The sequence below is a fragment of the Trifolium pratense genome, linkage group LG1 (genome assembly GCF_020283565.1).
Source record: "Trifolium pratense cultivar HEN17-A07 linkage group LG1, ARS_RC_1.1, whole genome shotgun sequence".
NCBI classification, from domain to species: Eukaryota; Viridiplantae; Streptophyta; class Magnoliopsida; order Fabales; family Fabaceae; genus Trifolium; species Trifolium pratense.
This window is the reverse complement of record NC_060059.1, coordinates 29,887,854-29,904,321: the sequence shown is the minus strand read 5'-3', so window position 1 is coordinate 29,904,321 and position 16,468 is coordinate 29,887,854. Positions and strand designations below refer to the sequence as shown.

The window sequence follows — 16,468 nt, the reverse complement described above, 5'->3', positions numbered from 1 at the left end:
CATAGTGTCAGTATGGTGTTTCATTAAAACATAAATATAAATGCAAATGATAACATGTGTCATAAAAACACATGATAAACAACTTAATATAAAAATATTCTTTTTAAAAGTTGTGAATTCAATTTTTTAAAAGTCAAATTGTTATATTTTTCAATCTAACTATTATACTGTTAAGTTTCTTAACATGTATTCTTGGGACACGCGTTAACAAGACTCAGATATAAAATGAGAGTTATGTATTATTCTAATAACTCAGACACTCAGTTCCTACTAAAACAATAAAAAAATATCAATGTTCCTCGTGTTCTTGTAATTCTTCTTCACCAATATTTAATCATGATTCACCGCTCTCAGCTCCACATTCGGCTTTGGCACCAGAATATTGGTTCTTTAACCTTCAAAATTCAACCTTTATATTTTAATAGAATGGTAAAAAAAATCTTTAAATTGTTTATTAAGGAATAAAAAAGCTTCGTACTTTTATAAATTTAACGTTAAATTACACTTTTGACCTCAAAATTTTACAAACTTGCATTTTGACCTTCCAACTTTCATAATAATATTTTTACCTCTAATTTAGCTCATTTTACAAAAGACTGATCCCCACCAATTTAAACTAAGTCAACACAAATGTGGAGACTGACTCACATGTCACGTCAGCATGTATTGCCACCATATACTGCCGTGACATGCAATTTGTTGTCCACACCAACATGTCTAACAAAGTTCTCTAAATGTAAAATTATATAAAAAAAAAAAATTATGTATAGGGAATGTTAGCTAGTTAAGACATAATTTTCCGAAATTTCTTATTTTTATAATATTCATTACTTAAATAGCAAAGAGTAAAAATAGAAACAAGTAGGGCGCGCGAGTAACATAGGGGTCTCCAAAAGCAGTTCCCCTCATGTTTCTATTTTCTAGCCCAAACCCGTTAAACACTAAGCCCGATCCCCACAAAACCCTAACTTATATAAACCCATTTTTCACAAACAAAACAACTCTCACATAACAGAGCATTCAAAACCCTAGCTTCTGTTTCGTCCAGAAATGGCTTCCGCCGCCGCAAGACCCCTCGTCACCGTCCAAACACTCGATTCAGATATGGCAACCGATTCCCCAACCACCCTACCCATTCCCGACGTAATGAGAGCCTCAATTCGTCCCGATATCGTCAATTTCGTCCACTCCAACATCTCAAAAAATGCTCGCCAACCCTACGCCGTCAGCCGCCGTGCCGGACACCAAACCTCCGCCGAATCATGGGGAACAGGTCGTGCTGTCTCCCGTATCCCTCGTGTTGCTGGTGGTGGTACTCACCGTGCAGGACAAGCAGCCTTCGGAAACATGTGTCGCGGTGGTCGGATGTTTGCTCCGACGAGAATCTGGCGCCGCTGGCACCGTAAGATCAATGTCAATCAGAAACGTTATGCTGTTGTTTCTGCTATTGCTGCTTCTGCAGTTCCTTCACTTGTTCTCGCTCGTGGCCATAGGATCGAAGCTGTTCCTGAATTTCCACTTGTTGTTGGTGATTCTGCTGAAGGAGTTGAGAAAACAAAGGAAGCAATCAAGGTTTTGAAGAAGATTGGAGCTTTTCCTGATGCTGAGAAAGCGAAAGATAGCCATGCAATTCGTCCTGGAAAAGGTAAAATGCGTAACCGTCGCTATATATCTCGTAAGGGACCGTTGATTGTTTATGGTACCGATGGAGCTAAAGCTGTTAAAGCTTTTAGGAATATTCCTGGTGTTGAAATTGCTAATGTTGAAAGACTTAATCTTTTGAAACTTGCACCTGGTGGACATTTAGGTAGATTTGTTGTTTGGACTAAATCTGCATTTGAGAAACTCGATTCGATTTATGGTTCTTTTGATAAGGGTAGTGAGAAGAAAAAGGGGTATGTTTTACCTAGGGCAAAGATGGTTAATTCTGATTTGACTAGGATTATTAATTCTGATGAAGTTCAATCTGTTGTGAGGCCTGTTAAGAAGGATGTTAAGCGCGCCACGCTTAAGAAGAATCCTCTTAAGAATCTTAATGTTATGCTTAGACTTAATCCTTATGCTAAGACTGCTAAGAGGATGGCTTTACTTGCTGAGGCTGAAAGGGTTAAGGCTAAGAAGGAAAAGCTTGATAAGAAGAGGAAGACTGTTACTAAGGTGATATACTTTTACATTGATAAGATATTTTGCTCAAATTTTGTGTTTATAGTATTTGACTAAAATTGCTGATATGCTTTAGTGATGAATAAGCTTTTGTTTGTTTTGTGTATGTTATGCTATTTCATTCTGTTGGCATGTGTGTTCCTTTTTTTGATCTAGGTTTGTGTTTGTAATATTATGCTAAATGCTGAAGTGTGTGTTAATTAATTGCACATTGATTTGGATTGTGTTTAGCTAGTTTCTATGTACTCCCTAAACAGAGGTTGTGTTTGTGCATACTGTTATGTTAATAAAATTTGTTCATGTCTGATCATGCAATGTTCAATTTAGGTTAACCAGGGTTGTTAAATAGCATCTATAGAACAGTCTACTTTTATATTGTGTGATTTATTGCATCTATAGAACAGTCCACCAAATAGTGGTGCGGCAACAGTGCTGCATAGCAGATTTTGAACTAAATTATAATTTATGTGATTTGCAAATGTTGACCGACACTGAGGCTAATGTCTTTTTCATGTTGAAGTCTATGTTCTTTGTGATTTATTTTGTTAAGTGTTATAAATAACGGTCGATCATTTTCCGATAGTGGCACCACAACATTGTAGCATAGCGGATTTTGAACAAACTTTTATTTCCACTATTTTGCAATTAGTGGTGCCACATCACTGAGGCAAATTACGTTTCATATTAAAGTTTATGTCCTTTGTTGTTCATTCTGTTGTTTTTTGTTTGATAATGTAAATAAGGATTGTTCTTTGTTTCCTTCTGTTTCAATTATGATATTTTCTGTCATGAGATTCCATCTACATCGCTGTTTTATTTTATAAGCACACACTATGCATCCTTCTATCATAGAACTAAGTCTATGCTAACTTAGTTTGATTTGAATTGTGCTTTCACAATTGATGCTCCACTTTTGTTTTAACTCTTTTGAATTGCTGTTAGTAATTAAATATCCTTTAGTTTATCTAGTATATAGATGGATATAGATTCAATCATGTACGAAGATGTATTGATGAATCATGTATGTGGGAAAAAGAATGACTTTTTGTTTCATCAGTCTGTCTATGCACTCTCTCTGTTTGTTGCCTTTGCTGTATTGTCCACTTTGAAATCTACGCTTTATGATTAGGTGTTTGTCCCAATATGGTTCATTGTTTAAAATTGACATTATTTTCCCTTGTTCCTTTCAGGAGGAAGCCTCAGCCATTAAGGCTGCAGGAAAAGCATGGTACAACACCATGATCTCAGATTCAGACTATGCCGAATTTGACAACTTCTCCAAGTGGTTGGGTGTATCACAGTGATGTCCATCATTTATATTTTCGTATTAGTTTTTTGTTTTGGAAGGTTGCTTAATCTAAATATTTTTGGGTTTTTATTGTTTTGTGAGTTATTGGAGTTATCACATATTATGCAGACATCATTGAAATTTTGTTTATCTTATTTAAAGTACAAACTCTTTGTCCTTCAATTGCAGCAGAATAATCTTCTATCCGTATGTTTTGTTATATTAATCTTTGCTTTCTCCAAAGTCAGAATTCCAATCCTGTGGCTTTGCTACAGAGTTGTGTGCACCCATAATGGCAACAAATATGGCTTAATATTTTTGCAATCGTTGTGTTGAATACCCATTTGAGAGTAACTATCCAATTTTCTCTTTGAAATTTAAGAATGTATCAACTTTGTCTTCATACTATCAATATTTCAAAATAAAATTCCATAACTATGTTATTTAAGCTCCTCTCTATGTCTTGATGTTATTACATGTATCATTGTCGTTATTCACTTCATTTTAATTTCTAATATTAAAATGAACCAAATAATGAAGTATTGTTTGATGCACTTTTTCACAATTTTCAAATCAAAATGAAACAATTGTTTTTTTCTTTCTAACAAAATTGTTTCTTTTAGTCTTTTTTCTCTCTTAAAACTGGTTCACCCTGAGAACGTCATCAAGAGTCAGGCAGATCCTTTTCGTGGCTTTGCTGGTAGCATAAAGAGTAGGCAAAAAAGGACCATCTTTGATTATAGTGTAATGAGTGGGTAATAAAGGACCATCAGGCGATTCTAGTAATTCTCTGTTCTCTGTTCTTGGCTTTGCTGGTAACATCACGTGAAGTTTTCTGTTGTGAGTTTGTCAAGGTCGGAGGGAAGGATGCGATGAGGAGATTTGGTGAATGTCAGCTTTCTGCTGTGAGTTTGTCAAGGTCGGAGGGAAGGATGCGATGAGAAGGAGATTTGGTGAATGTCAGCCTAGCGAGCGAGGGTTAGAGGAATGAGTGTGGGGGTTTTCATCTCAATAATCCTCTTCCACGGCAACCGCAAAATAATTCTGTTGGAACTGTGCTGAGATAACATGCTCATTGTAACATTGTTATCAGATTATTCATCTCAATAATTCTCTTCCACGGCAACCACAAAATAAAAATAGGGACTAAAAACATATTTTATTTTATTTTATTTTTTTGACTTTCAAGCTGCAATTTATATTTATAGCTTGTCAACACCCTGACTCATCATCTCAAAGTTTTTGCATCATCTCTGCTTCTACCATGCCACTACTCATTTAATCAGCTTATGTTCTGAACCTATCAACAATGTTTATACTATCCCAATTTTTACATGACCATGTACACCTGACAAATTTAACTGTATTTTATGCTTCCACTCCAACGTGAACTTCAAGCTTCTCTCGTTGGCTCTCGTCATTTTCTCCAAAATCGATCTTTTGAAATTAGGGGACTAAAATCGCACAATTAGGAAATGTGAGGGATCAAAACTGCAATTTAACCATTCTTTTATTGAAGAGACAATTTAAGAAGAGGAAAATGTTTTAGGATTCATCTTCAAAAAAATATTTATAAAAATTTGTACATTTATGTTCCTTTAAAGGTATTAATGGAGTTAGAGTTTGAGATTTTCAGTATCTAAAATTTATCTTTTTACCACTAAATTAAATGATGTAATTTTTTGTACCAAAAATAAATAAATGATGTGATTTTTATATTTAATCTATAAAATTAATTTCTATATTTTAATCTATAAAGGAACAAAAATTGATGGACCTAAATTCCATGCATTTAAATAACGATGTAGTCATGCAATCACTGCATTATAAGTCTTTGGATTTAAATTTTGGTGGTCCAAATTTGAAGATGGATGACTGTGATTAATCTGCGATAACTATAGGAATCCATTTCCAACCGAACACTACTCCTTATCTCTCCTTAGATGCATTTGTTCTCTTGATGCCTTTTAACAATTTTGACATTGTCCTCTTGCAAAGCGCCAATGGATTCTTGGTTCCTATGGTACACAATATAAGGCTAAGAGCTGCAATTATAAGATTCATGTATATGAATGTATATGAGTGAAGGCTAAAGAAACTTTGGGATTGCTCTAACCCGTTGTTAGGATGAACATTTTTACTATACTAGAACTTCGCACAGGTCTAAATCAGCCCTAATATCTACCAATAAAAAAATACTTGGATAAAATTCATACAACTAAAATTATGTTATATTACGAAATATTTTCTTATAGACTACATTGAAAGTTTTATTCGTATCCTTTTAAATTTATTTTGGAATTGTATATTTGAAATATTTGGACTTGAATTAAATAGTGAAAGTTTCTAATGAAAAAAATTAAGAATGTGGGCTAGCTTATTATAGACGCAAATAAAAAAAATTTAGCAACCAAACATTAATTGATACGCATAGATTAAAGTTAATTGATTGCAAAATTAAGAATGTGGGTCACTCAATAAAAGAGGGGGAAAAAATGATAATGATGCAGATGCTCATTATCATTTTAATAGTAAAATAGTATCTCTTATAGTAACGTTACTATATATATATATATATATATATATATATATATATTATTAGTCTCAATTTTAATAGTAATTCTTATTAGGTCTAGTGATTAAGAGGGTTAAGAGATGAAATTCCTAACTTTAATCACAATTGAAGCAGATGTTCTAGTGGTTAAAAGACTTTGTTGTAAGCAAGGGTGGCGGGTCTGATTCCCATGTTTGACAAATTTGTATTTTTTTAATATAAAGCTGCATTAAAAAGAGCGGGAAAAATTTTAGGTTTAGGGCTAGCTTGACGGAACAAGCTTAGAATATAAGAGATTTTAAATTCTAAATATGGCAATTGTATGTGTTCACGGTCACTGTACAATTAGTTTACACATGTATTCGATGATTGGTTGCTATGTCAATTAATGAATATGAAAATCGTAATATTAATTAATCGATGTGGTAATATATCGTTGAATGCATGTGTAAAATAACTCTACACTGTCAGTGGATGTAATTAAACTCTAAATCAAATAGTAATCAAAAGAGTTAATGAGCACACATCATTGGTGTAAACTGTGTGTGTGTATCATGCACTCAATTTTGGTCCATACTATTTAGTATTGAGACTACATGTATTTTTGAATGATTTATTCGCAAGTATGTTTAGAGAAGAGTTCATCGAGAAAAAACAAACTAAAAAGATTTGATTTTCGAATCATGATTTTCATTACTTTTATCTTGAATTGTTGCCCTTTAAAAAACACATTTAGATTGATATCATATCAAAAAGTATAAATAAAAGAGGAGTGCAATTATTTAGTGTTGTAGATTTGCACTCACTTGCATAAGTTCAATGCTAGATATGCCGAAGAGAATACTAAACTTTTACTATTCTCTCTGTCTCTAATCTTTGGTTATTTAAATTTTTTACTTTTTTCCCAAAACTGTGTTTCTTTTAAAAAAAACTAAAATACAATTAATGATGTCTTACTAGTTGTCCCCTTACAAAAATTAAAAACATTAATTAAATGAATGTTTCTCATTTTTAATAACTAGTAAGAGTAAAAATAACGTTAAGGTCCGTTTGGATTAACTTTATTTTTGAGCTTATGCAAACAGTCTATGCAATTTATATGTATTATTATAAGTTTGTCAAGATAATTTATGATAAAATAGCTTATAAAAATACAATTTTCACTAGTGTGAACTTATAAAATAGTATAAAACCTAATTTATATGTACATATTCTTTAAATCCTTTTAGAAAAGTATTTAAGTCAAATACTTCCTCCGATCATTTTTATAAGACATGTCTGTTTTTTTAGCAGCAAAAAACTTTTATTAACAAACTCACCATTACATAAGATTTTTTTTATACATTAGTTTGCATAATAGACACAGACTGACACTAGTGGACCAAATCTTGCATAAAAATAAATAAATAAATAAATCTATTTGTAGAACAAATTTGTTTTTTTTTTTTTTTTTTACACGAAACAAAAATCTATTCAACCCACAATATTTAACACACACACCTCTCATCGTGTACTCTCAAAACCCACTTTCTAAAATGTCGAAAAATTCATCAGTACTGTCTAGGGTTACCGATTCCGCCGTCGTTCGTCGCACAAAGTCAGTTGCCAAAGATACTACCGGCGTTGCGAAGCAGCTTCTCCGTAGCACCGGTAAAGCAGCATGGATCGCCGGAACAAGTTTCCTTATACTTGTTGTTCCTCTCATCATTGCTATGGATCGTGAACAGCAGATCAATGAACTTGAATCTCAACAGGCTAATATTCTTGGAACTCCTTCCGCTCATTCTATTCCTCTTGCTAATTAAAACCCTATTATCAAATTTTAGGGTTTTGGGTTTTGGAATTTTGATGTTTCAGATTTGGATTATGTGGTTTTTATGAGGATTTATAAATTTATTTGAGTTTAATTGAATGACTGATTGATCAATCATGTGATATTATGTTATTTGTATTGAAGTATAAATTTATTTGAGTTGAATTGCATGATGATATTCATATGAATTGAATTGTTGGTTGGTGTTGTTTGTTTTATGAGTATTTTGGAGTTATTGTTGTTTTAAAGCATGATGAGGGTTTTGGAGGTTTAGGGTTTTAAACAGGGCAAACCACTATTTTGGTTCTTGATAGTCTGTTTGGGTTTTCGAATATGGGACCGTTTGAATTGACTTATTTTTGAGCTTATGTGAAATAGCTTATGCAAATAAATAAGTTTTTACTTATTATTATAAGTTGTTCAAGATAGTTTATGAAAAGACATCTTATAAAGATGCAATTTTTGTTTGTAAAAACTTATGAATTAGAATTAACATAAAATTTTATTTATTTGCATAAGCTATTTTCATAAGCTCAAAAATAACCAAAATCCAAACAGACCCTATGTTTTTAGGTAGTCATTTTAATCCTCGATTGTGTTTTTCGTTGGTCAATTTAGTTCATAAACTTACTAACAAATTAGGAACTAGGGATGTGTTTTCAATTTCGACACATTTAGGGACTATAATGAGAGTGCCTAAGACATTTAGAGACCAAAATAGTTGTTTGTCTGTTTCAAAATAAAGGTCCGCCATTGTAATATGGGCTGTGGCATATGGGTTTCGAATTCGATGTTGCTGAAACCATAATGCCACCGTTAATGAAGCCATAGTTGACTGAAACTCTTAACAATTTCAAGGGTTGCACCGTTGCAGCTATCTAAGACCCTGGTGCCTGCTGCTATAAGGTTGGAAATAGGAATTTTCGATGGTTCTTTTTGATACCAAGGGGTTTAGGCTGTTTAGTTTTTGTTTTGCTATTATATGGTTAAATGAATGGATTGCTGTTGTCTGAATGATTCTCTTGGATTCCAAGGGATTTGGACTTCTGAGCCCTGCTAGATTATTTAGTCAAAGGACTTAATAGAAAAGTTCTAAAATACTTTAATTAGATATCTGTTGGACAAGGAATTTTGAATGTGTAACTGGATTTGGTATCTGTTGTTTTGATATTGTTTGGCTGAATGATGCTTTTTGCCTTTCTGGGTTTACTTGTCTGTCGTAGTTTTAGGCTTGTGTTAACCGAAAAGACTAAAGTTGCTTAATGAAAGATTTGTAATGCTAAATCCTGAGAACTGCTAGTTTTTGAGTCAAGGCCATGATAGAGAAGTCCTGAAACACTTTAATCAGATCCATGCTTCGTAGTTGTAGTTGTATGAAACTTGAAAACCCAATATATCTCTGTCTGCAGTGTCCAATTGCACCTCTTGCTTTAGGATACAAACAGCTAATTTCATCCTTAATGTGTTTTTGCGTATCCTACGGTTATTATTGTATTTGATTTTGCTTCCTTGCTTCTTAGTGAGTTCTTTGTCCTCACCATTATTAAGGTTTGGATTTAAACCCTATTGTCGTATGACCTTTGTTGATGCCATTCTAAGTGTAGCTTCCAGACGGACAGAATGTTGTATTCTTGTTCCTTCTATTGTTATCGCTACTTGTTTTCAGCCATTAAAAAATAAAAAACATCTCTAGTTGTTTTCTTTGTTGTTGTCTATGGCTGTTCTATGAAATCGTCTCTCATACCAGAATATTGCAATAAGTTGCTGTCATTTTCTGAATGGATTTACTCAGGTGCATTGTTTTAGCTTTATTTATTGGTTCTCTTAAATGAAATATTGGCCAATACATTTTCATGGTGAATTTAATAAAGCCTGTTTTTTGGTCCTTATCAAAGTAATGACTGTAAAAGTTTAAGTATTCAACAAATTCAAAAGAGACGGTACACTGTTTTGAGAGGATTGATGCTCATTTAGTGATAACGTTACTATGATTGTCAACTAATATTTGTTCCTTAATCAAGTAATGGTGTTTTGTGGTTTTCTGTATTGTGTTTTCACACATTATTGTTCTTGATGATGAATTCATACATTATCACAACCTTAATAAGTGAATGGTTTTCTGTAAGATGAGTTAAAGCTAGTACTCTAAAAACAGATGAGCTTTTCACAAGATGATCTTTCCATCATGTTTTTTTTTGACAGTCAAATATGCATTCAATTCAACGAAAGCAAATCCATACAAACAGCAGCAGTTGCGGGTTCTGGGACGTATACCACCCAAGAACAAGATCCAAATTCTTTTGTTATCTTTTGTTATTCCTACTAAGCAATGAGCAACAACATTTAAGAATGATATTCTCGATTAAAGACAAACATTTAGCACCATGCAAACAATGCACAACAACTTCAGAGAGTCTGTTTCAATAATGAAGTGTCCATTTTGGTTAGTTGTTAGAATCCATTGGAGGCATCATCTAACTTGCAGCAAAAATAACTGTCCCTCTATTTGTATCTGATAACCATACCACAACCAATAAAACCACCATTAAAACATCCGGCATCCACATTCAGTTTCGACAAACCTGTAAGGGGGCCTCCATGTTCGTCACACACTCTAATGCATAAATGGAATCAAATCGTCAAATAAATTTATCTCCCCTTAACTTCTTTTAGGCTTTTGAATGAAATTTTATTTTTCACTTATATTTTTGCAACTTCTTTTGGTGATATTTGGATGAATGCCGATGCTTTATAACCCTAGTATTTGCCTTTCTTAAATGATAGGCAAACAATGTAAGTGTTGAGTACTACTAACTCTCTTAATTGTCCTTTTAAAATATTTATTTTGAAGGTTTTGTTTTCACAAATACTTTGTTACTACGAACACTATTATGGTGTCTATAATGTTCTAGAATTTTTTTTGGTACAAATGATCTAGATTATTTATTTTAACGGTGATTATTTTTGTAAAAAAAAAAATCTCGGAGAACTTATGAGACTTACGAGGTAGATTTTCCTCTTCCAACTATTTTTTTTTCATACACAAGAGTTAGTAATCGAATCTTTGACCATCTGCTAACTTGGGTAATCAACATTGAGTAATTCAGTAAGAGTCATACACAAAATTTACATATTAATTACACTACTAAATTTACCAACAATGATTTATTCAAGTGGTAAGAGTTTTAGATCTCTTTAAGCATGTGGTCAGGTCCGATCATAGATTTGCGTATGAAAAATATTCGATTGAGAGGGGAGAGCCCACCTTGTGTGTCCATAGATTTCTCAACAGAGATTAACATTACTAACGACGGTAAAAATTTTATACATGTATCATGATAACAAAAAATAATTACACTATCAATTTTTAAAATTTATGTGAAATATGCTACGAATGCTTACAAAAAGTACGGTGGGAGTAATTTGTTTGTCAAATAGACAAGTAATTAGACTTACACGTTTTAAGTGTGAAGAAGTAAATAATCTTAAATTTGAATCTAACTTCGAATCAATCTTCATGACGACTACCAACCGAGCTAAACGTAGTAATTAAAATATTAAAGAAAAAAAAATTGTTATGCACACTAGTGACATGCATGTACATTATTTCATGTTATGTTTTTTTTTTTTGAGAAAAATTATTTCATGTTATGTTGTTACACTGATCTTATCCTGACCAATATATCTTTCTCCTATATCACATGACAGTGGACACAATCTATCCACCTCATCAATAATCACCACACAAAATCTCCCACTTTCATATAAACTCTCTAACTCTAACTTGTTCCACTTTTAAGTTTTACACCACTACCATCATCACAACATGGCTACTGCTGCTGCAGGCATAGCCTCATTGTTTTCATCTTCCATCAACACTGTCAAATGTCTCCGTTCCAAAAACTGCATGTTTGCACCATCTTCTATGTCACAATTCTCTTATTCTTACTCACTTGAACCTTTATCCATTGGCACAACAATCTCATCATACAAGTTATGGATGCCTAGAATTTCAGCTGCTGTTGCACAGGAAGAAGCTATTGTTGCTCCTGCTGAAGAGGAGGTTGTGGTTGAGGAGGAAGTAAAAGAAGGAGAAGAAAAAGTGTATACTACGACTAAGCTTTATTTTGGTAATTTACCTTATGGTGTTGATAGTGCACAACTTGCAGGGTTAATTGAAGAATATGGTAGTGCAGAACTAATTGAGGTACTTCATTATCTAACTCTTTTCAATATTAACCCACTTGGTTGGTCCGGTGGTATTGGCTTGAGACCAGGGAGTGTGCTCATTCCTAAGGTCTCAGGTTCGATTCTCTCTAATGTCAATTTGGATGAACGAATTTAGCATGTTTAAAAAAAACTCTTTTCAATATTTATTTATCTCCATGAAATTAATTAGGTACCTTGAAATTGGATCCATGAGAACTAGAAGATCATATGCTAGCTAAGATAGGATTGTATTTGTAAATTTAGTTTATTTAAGTCACTATATATCTTTCTCTAAGGGCATGTTTGGATAAACATCTTATTTGCAGCTTATAACACACACGCGTATCATAACAAGCACTCATGTATAAGCTAGATAAGCTATTTTTATAGCAAATGATAAAATAAAGATATATTGTTTTTATATATGCTACATGCTGTTTTCATAAGCTATATCAGAGAACTTATGAAAATAGGCTGAGAAGAACTTATGAAAATTATCATACACCGTTTTCATAAGTTCTCCCAAACAATCTCACAAAATTAACGCCAATAGATAAGCTCAAATAAGACAATCCAAACAGGCCCTAAATATAAGCTCAAATAATGTTACTAATATATCCTAAGCTGAGAGAAATCAGAGTTACACACTATTTATCCCTAAATATATGTCTGTTTATAAGCTGTTTTTAATTTATTTCAATACTCTTCTAACTAAGGGACATAGTCCATAAGGCCTAGTTCAATTGGCAAATGCCGATATTGTCGGACTGGACAACTTCACTTGGTTTAAATTGTCTCAGAAGTTAGACATGCAATAATGCAAGTAAATTTATAATTTTTTGATATTTAGAATTTAAGATCATTTGTTTAATGATAAGAAATTTGCAAGATAAAGAGAAATTAAATTGATACACGTATTAACAATAAAAAGAAAGAAAAAAAGACAAACCAAAATTTTCTGCCATTATTTTTCAGTATTCATACATCCCTCAAAAATGCATTGTATGATATGATTTATTCCATGTTTACGTTTCATTCCTTGATTTTTACACTAATGTTAATGATTTATACACATGTCTTTAGGTTCTTTATGACAGGGACACTGGAAAAAGTAGAGGCTTTGCATTTGTCACAATGAGTTGTATTGAAGATTGTAATGCAGTGATCAAAAATCTTGATAAAAAAGTAAGAATCACTTTATATGTTCAATTTCTATGTAATGCTTAAATTTTTTTTTCGCATACTAAAATTTGTAAATGAACAAATTCTTAGGAGTTCATGGGGCGATTCTTGCGGGTGAACTTCTCGGACAAACCGAAAGCAAAAGTACCATTGTACCCTGAAACTGAGTACAAACTTTTTGTTGGGAACTTGTCTTGGAGTGTAACTTCTGAGATTCTTACACAAGCCTTTCAAAAACATGGAACTGTGGTTGGAGCTAGGGTGTTATATGATGGCGAAACTGGAAGGTCCCGTGGTTATGGCTTTGTTTCTTACGCCAGTAAATCAGAAATGGAAGCTGCCCTTACAGACATGGATAATGTGGTATGTTACTTCTCATCTATTCAATCTTTTATGAACAGTCTTTTTTTTAAGAAAGAAGTACGCGATTGCAATTTAGACCGACATAATTTCTTTTATGTCTTCGTAACCACAATGTAACAATGATTGAGGCTGCATTAGCAGTATTTGACTACAATTCTCTGTAATATCAAACATAATGGCCGCTTCGGTGATGAAAGTTTGAGGCAATAACAGGTCTGTGATGCCCTTAGATGTTCTTGGCTGCACGTGCGCTACGCTGATGTATTCAACGAGCCTATAGCCTTGGCTATACATTTGTATTTGTAAAAAAAGAATTGTTTATGTCTTTGTGACCACAATTCTTAATAATATAAAAATAGCAGTGCGGCTGCAATCGTGATTTAAAATTTTGGTTATACGTAACGTTTGTGCGTGTAAACAAGCTTATTGCTTCTTTGTAATTTGTGCACTTGATCAGGAACTAGAAGGACGAACATTGCGTGTAAGCTTGGCTCAAGGAAAACGTGCAGAAGGTTGATAGAAACACGAAAAAGGCTCGGCTCTCAGCTCTTAGATGTTCGACAATGGCATGCCAAAGAAATGAGAAGGAGATAGCCATGTACCAACCATGATGCACTTGCTTCACCTTGATGAGAAGTTCCTTTTCATTTCTTGTGGTGTATAAATTATTTTGTCCCATTTTCATAAGATATGATATGCTGACCCAAATGAGACTTTATTGTGTTAAAGTTTTAGCTAGTGCTAACATTGGCTATATCATATATATTGCTTCCTTTCATTCTTTTCTTACTCAAAATCATATATTCAATTGCATATTCTACTTCATATATATATGAAAACATTAGCTAATGTTTTATATCCTATTGAAATTACAAACTTCAAAATAATAGGAATATCACATGGCAAGCTCTAAGCTTTAATGTAATGTTTATATAATCATATACAGGGTACACAAAAATTGACGTTACTAATATTTTTTCTTTGATGTGTTTTTTCTTATAATTTTCTTACAATCTATCCCTAATAATTTCACACACAAAAAAAATGATTATTCAATAAATCTAAAAAAAAATACTATTTCTTATAAAAGGCATCAAGAGGGAGTATTATTTAGAAAGAAATACATTTACTTATGTTTTTTGTTCTGATATAGTATTATTAGAAAGAAATATGGTCCCAAAGGAGTGTTAAGAAAACTCTTTTTTTCAACACTCTAATACTTACATTCTTTAATTGATTGAAATCAATGTGGGTTTTAGGTCCCAAAAAAGTAATTGCTCTTCTCTTCCCCTACAGGGCTACATTGTTCACATTGAAAAATGCACAATGCAAGATATTTTCTAGCATAATTTACACTACTTAAAAATATCTTATGTTAAGAATCAAGTATACTATTAGCAATAAAAATTTCATATTAAAAAATATCTTCCAATAGATAGAGGAATTCTAAGCAATTTATGGAAGAAATAATATTAGTTTTGTTAGTCTTTGGTATCATTCAATGGTTAAGGAAGATGGCCAATTTTGATTGGCCGCCGGAGTGGTTGTTACCTTGCTTCAATCAGTCACGCACAATCAAAAATTCTATAAATTGAAACATTTCTTTTCACTCATTCTCATTACTCGTCACCCACTTCTCTCTCATTTATTTTAGTTTAGCGTTTTTGTATTTTCGTTATGTTAGGCGTAAACGACCGCATAGTCTGTCGTCGGTCAGTTAAAACGATCTCATTCATGTTCTTCGATGACGGTGATTGAGATCGTTATGCTAGGCAGCGAGGGACTTTTTGAGACCTATTGGAATCATTTTGAGTAACTGAGAGACATCTGCCCCGATAAGAGACTTTTTGATATACTTTTTCTATCTAATGTAATGAAATTTAAGGTTACAATGCAAATCCTTTTTTTTTTTTTTGCTTATATGTATTAGAGCCGTTCGCTACTTTAAAAGTGGATGACAAAAAGTTCAATTTTTTTCAAGTAGTTTCTAGGGGCCATGAAATTTTTTCCCCTTTTTTGTTGAAGTTGAATGTTTTTCGTTGCCTAACTAGCAATAAGGAGTACTTTAATAATTTAACAGAGTACATAAAGAAAATTTAGCAGGTGCTAAAAGAAGGGCTCATCTCCTGATTTTTTGGGTTACCATGATATTGGTACGAAGTTTCCATCGTCGTTAGCGATGACTAATCTCCGTGAAAAAACTTGTGGAACACACAAGGTGAGGTCTCCTCCCCCAACTGAATTTTCTCCATACGCATGATCTAAAAATTGAACTCCTAACCACATGTTTAATATGATCAAGATCGATATCAATTGGACCAATTCAAGTTGGTTGTGCCTTTTACTTTATTAACAACTTTAGTTTTTTCACTTTTGGTTATTCATGAATAAATAACTGTTTTGTAAAACTTACCAAAGTACTCAAGTGTCATCCCCCATATTATTAAGTTGAATATATATATATTTTTTTTTAGAGTAAGTTGAACATTTTTATTCGTATACAAATTTGAATCCTTACAATTATGTTTGAGTTTCAATGATATTCGACAATTTATCTACAAGGAAAAAAAAAAGAATGAATCTTTTCTTTTCCCCAAAAAAGATGTTAACATGTTTTTTTATGGAATGTAAAAAGTTTTATTAAAATTAGTTAAAAAAGTAAATAAAAAATTGTCTCAAAATGTATAAAAATATTTATAAGAATTTATTTTATGAAAACAACTTTTTTTTTGGTCAAAAGAAAACAAATTTAGTTAAATATTAGATTGCATTGCATCAACTAGCAAAAAGAATAACTATAAAAAAAAAAAACAAAACTAGCAAAAAGAATCCATAAAAATTTATCTTTATAAAGATTTTTTTTTTTTACAATTTATAAATAAAATTAATTAATTGG

At 32.5% G+C, this 16,468-nt stretch overlaps 3 protein-coding genes across 3 annotated transcripts; all 3 read left to right on the top strand.

The window, feature by feature from the left end:
- Positions 1–996: 996 nt before the first annotated feature.
- On the top strand, positions 997–3,634 carry LOC123899235 (60S ribosomal protein L4-like). Its single transcript, XM_045950319.1, has 2 exons — positions 997–2,157; positions 3,354–3,634. Exons 1-2 carry the CDS (start codon positions 1,051–1,053, stop codon positions 3,465–3,467), a joined length of 1,221 nt encoding a protein of 406 aa, XP_045806275.1. The 5' UTR covers positions 997–1,050; the 3' UTR covers positions 3,468–3,634.
- Positions 3,635–7,488: 3,854 nt separating this feature from the next.
- Positions 7,489–8,011, top strand: LOC123902282 (mitochondrial import receptor subunit TOM9-2-like). Its single transcript, XM_045951972.1, has one exon. It carries the CDS (start codon positions 7,541–7,543, stop codon positions 7,808–7,810), a length of 270 nt encoding a protein of 89 aa, XP_045807928.1. The 5' UTR covers positions 7,489–7,540; the 3' UTR covers positions 7,811–8,011.
- Positions 8,012–11,547: 3,536 nt separating this feature from the next.
- On the top strand, positions 11,548–14,350 carry LOC123902275 (31 kDa ribonucleoprotein, chloroplastic). The gene is made up of 4 exons (XM_045951961.1): positions 11,548–12,025; positions 13,111–13,212; positions 13,300–13,572; positions 14,030–14,350. The coding sequence occupies exons 1-4, from the start codon at positions 11,645–11,647 to the stop codon at positions 14,087–14,089; spliced, it is 816 nt and encodes a 271-aa protein (XP_045807917.1). The 5' UTR covers positions 11,548–11,644; the 3' UTR covers positions 14,090–14,350.
- The last annotated feature ends 2,118 nt before the right edge of the window (positions 14,351–16,468 follow it).